At 40.9% G+C, this 3,927-nt stretch overlaps 1 protein-coding gene across 1 annotated transcript in view; it reads right to left on the bottom strand.

Moving 5' to 3' along the window:
- Positions 1-3,927, bottom strand: part of nhsl2 (NHS-like 2) — a gene marked incomplete in the record, with an annotated part of 202,245 nt that overhangs the window by 67,506 nt on the left and 130,812 nt on the right. Inside the window, 1 exon segment of the mRNA XM_014018260.1 lies at positions 2,638-2,877. Within this exon segment, the coding sequence (XP_013873714.1) occupies positions 2,638-2,877 (240 nt within the window).

The raw sequence follows: 3,927 nt of genomic DNA, 5'->3' as shown, positions 1-3,927 counted from the left end.
GAACTGTTGTTCGAGAAGGAGTTAAAGTTTTTTACGTTTTGTTATTTGAAGACTATTATTGTTTCAATTTATTTATTTTTGAAAAAGGGGCAGATATCAGTAAGAATATTTTTCKTCTTTCTCCTACCTTTCATTTTATTTTTGTTGTATTATTATTTGTTTTATGTATAGCATTTGTTCTGTTTTTAAATTAAAAGAATAAATAAATTTAAAAATCACCTGTTCTTACAGTCCTAAGGATTAACACCAGGTCCACACCGCTAACACAGCATTAAGTTCCACCACCAAACAAGACGCAGCTTGGAGAGCATGGACCTCTCCACGTAGTTATTTGAAACATGTAACTCCTCATTTAACTTCATTAATGTGAACTATTGTTATGAAGTATTACAGCAACACCAYGCTATTAGAAGTATATCAAGTGAAYACCCTTATAAATTAAATTAAARGCAGTTGGTCTCAACAAGAAACTTTGCAACAACCAAAGAATAAACAGACGGCATATATTAAACTTCTACTAGAAAACAAATTTATCTTCTACATAGATGAATTGGTTTTATGCTGGCCTCAAGGTATTTAAGAGCCAGTTTTCAGCTGCACTAGAAAACAGCATTTCTCAGTAAATTTAGGGTAATGATTTAGCTGGTCCTTCTAAGTGCAAACAGACCCATTCAAAAAATGTAAGCATTTATCACTCTGAAGGAAGTTTGCTTCAGCTGCTTCTATCCAAGATCTTGATTTCATGGTCAGGTGAGGTTTGTTACAAAGATGGAGCAGAAATTTAAGGACTTTGTTTCCCAGCTTAGCTCTTCTTTCACCTCAACAAACAGGACGAGGGCCTTTATTACTGTAGATGAGAACCCAAATCTGTTGGCTCATCTCCCACTCCATAATGCCATCTCTCCTGAATGACATTCTTGGATACTTCAGCTGGATTGAGACTCAAAGTTACATCATACAAACAGTACCAAGGTTCATATACTGTAGTGTTTATAATACAAGAAAACTTTGCTGATCTCATATAAAAACTAAATGCAAACAGCAAAATAAAACAAACTCAAAAGCAGAATCTAATAGCTTGTCCTCTTTCATCCTTGACTGTTGGTCAAACTTTTGTCTGCCTAGCCCCRCCCCCATCATTACTATTGGTTACAAAATAAAAACAATTAATCCAGTGTTCAAGTGTAAGCATRTTTATTATTTTTTTCTTTGAGTAGCACGCTGTTTATTAAAAAATACAACATTTGAAGAAAAGAATAAATAAAATCATCATCAGAGTGATGACACGCCCCCTTTGAAGCCCCACCCCCATCATAACTATTATTACAAGAGTGTGACAAAGCATCAAGTATTCAAATTTAAGTATGTTTATTTAAGAAAATACAAAACTATTCTCTTCTCTTTTCTGAGTAACTTGCTGTTCAATTTAAAAAAAAATATTTGAAGAAAAGAATAAATAAAAACATTTGCGTGATGACACGCCCCCTTGGCAGCTCCGCCTCCAGGGGTGGGGCTGCATGTATACACACATAAATAAGTTACAAGAAGTGGTCAACCTCAACTGAAAAAAATTTATAATTGCAAGAATAATTTATCAGTTAACTGCAAATAAAGATTCACCAAAAATTATTTGTGATTTTTTTGCTTTTTTTTTTTCTTTTAATTAGGCTGTATACTGTATATTGTGTGGGTCGATGGAATTAGCCCTGACTGATGATTAATGATTTTAATTTTTTTAATAAAGTATCACAATATATAATTTGCCTAAATGATTAAATGTGATGAACCGAATCACTTCTTCACTCAAATATTGAAGGTTGCCCTGCTGCTTAACAGATCACCCCTCCCCACTCCCCCCTCCATCCAGCTGTTATTATTTTAATGGAAAGGACACAGAAAGACACAGACAGCGTGAGTCGCATGAAGGGAGACAGAAAACGAGTGAGAAACCCAACTGGTTCGGAGGAAAACCCGACAAGCAGATACCTGAAAACAAACAGAAATCCTTGTTCCCTTAAGCACCGATTTGCATGAACACACACAGGATGATCACAACAGACAGCGCATCATCTTCCGTAAACAAGAGATTATTGTTGAAACGACATCATTCCTACCTTTAAAAACCAAAACAAGGACTTAGATCCTTCACACGGAGAGAGGRACCCACAAACACACCAGACCAGATCCATCATCAGAGCTCATTCTGCTGAAACACGTTCAAAATCACTAAACCCATTACTGCAAGGTGAACGCAACACACACATTTAGCTGTGTTTTTCTTAGCCAGCAAAGACACACACACACACACACACCTTACAGTAGAAGAAGTACATGATAAAAACAGAGGGAAAACACACACACACACACACACACACACACACACGCAGAGACATTCACACACTGCATATCTGCATGGTGAAGGTGGTCACACACCCATTTCAGCGCAGTCCAACGCCACACATGTAAACACTTTCCACGCCGCCCCTGCCTCGGTGCCTCTCCCACCCACTCAAAACACACACACACACACACACACACACACACACACACACACACACACACACACACACACACACACCTTTCTTTCATCCCTTCCACGCATCCACCCGTCATCCCCTCCTGCTTCTCCATCCTTACCTTGCAGCAGACTCTGGAGGTTGAGCTGCGCCTGCTGGTGCAGCTCCTCGACACACTCCGGCCTGCTCCACGAGCCGAACACGTTCACGCTCTGTTGCCATGGAGACCTGAAGTGGGCCGCGCTGCTGCCGCCGCCGATGCTGCTGCTGCTGCCTCCGCCGCCGCTGTGGTTACCGTCGCCGTGGCCGCTGCCGCTGCCACCGCCGCGCCTTCCGCTCTCTGCTTCAAGACCGCTGGTGGCTGGAGGGGAGGAGGGAGACGGGTGAAGAAAAAAGGAGGGAGGGAGGGAAAAGGAAACGTGTGGAGAAAGTGATGGATGGACGGAGAGTTGAGGAAGGGGAGATATATGGGGGGAAATAATTTCATTGCAAGTCAGGTGAGGAGAGGAGAGCAATAAATAAAAGAATGCAAACAGACAGAGGGAGAATAGGGAGGAGGTTAGGAGGAGAAGAGTATGGTCAAGAAAGAAGATTATGAGGAAAAAACAGATAAAAGAAGTGAAGAAATAGAAACAATCAGCATAAGGAGGAGGGGGGATGGGTGGAAGGAGGAGGGAGAGAGGAAAAAAAACACATGTAAATAAAAATGTTGGAATTTGCATAACTAATACCCAAAGATGTAGATTACATAATCCATTTTGTTGTCAGGGAGAACCAGAGTCCAAGAAGGGGGTGAAAAAAGAAAAGAAGGATGGATGAAYGCAGGCAGGAAACAAAATAATGAGGATTTAGGGAGAAGAGGAGGAAAGGAAGGTAGAGAGTAGATTTGGAGGGCAATCAGAGAGGAGCACTTAATTAGCAGGAGTTGGACAAAGATAGAGGGATGGTATAGAGAGAGAGAGAGAGAAAGTGAGGATGTAGGGAGAAGGATGGATTAGGGCAGGCTGGTTGGAGAGGAAAAAACAAAAAAAAGATTTGTGGTTTTAGAAGAGACACAAGAAAAAGAGTGGGAGGAGAGGGGAAAAAGGGATGATATTTTAAGGGAGAGAATAAATATAAGACTGAAGGCAGCGAGAGCAGAGATGGTGGGAAATAGAAAGAAAAGCAAAATCAACAGAAAAAGATGATCAAAATAAACCCCCCCCCCCCATGAGTAATCACAAATGCCCATTAAACATCTACATGAATGAAGACGTTGTCTCCAAGCAAAGCTGATGACATCATTTGACACGTCTAGTATCTGACAGAAGATGATTAACAAACAAAAACCCTCTGATGTCAAAGCAGATCAGTATTCCTTGAGTCTGCAATACAAAAACACTGTACCCCCCCCCCCCCCCCCCCCCCCCCC

This window comes from Austrofundulus limnaeus, unplaced genomic scaffold (genome assembly GCF_001266775.1).
Source record: "Austrofundulus limnaeus strain Quisiro unplaced genomic scaffold, Austrofundulus_limnaeus-1.0 Scaffold188, whole genome shotgun sequence".
NCBI classification, from domain to species: Eukaryota; Metazoa; Chordata; class Actinopteri; order Cyprinodontiformes; family Rivulidae; genus Austrofundulus; species Austrofundulus limnaeus.
The sequence above is the reverse complement of the archived record's forward strand: the minus strand, read 5'-3'. Positions and strand labels throughout refer to the sequence as shown.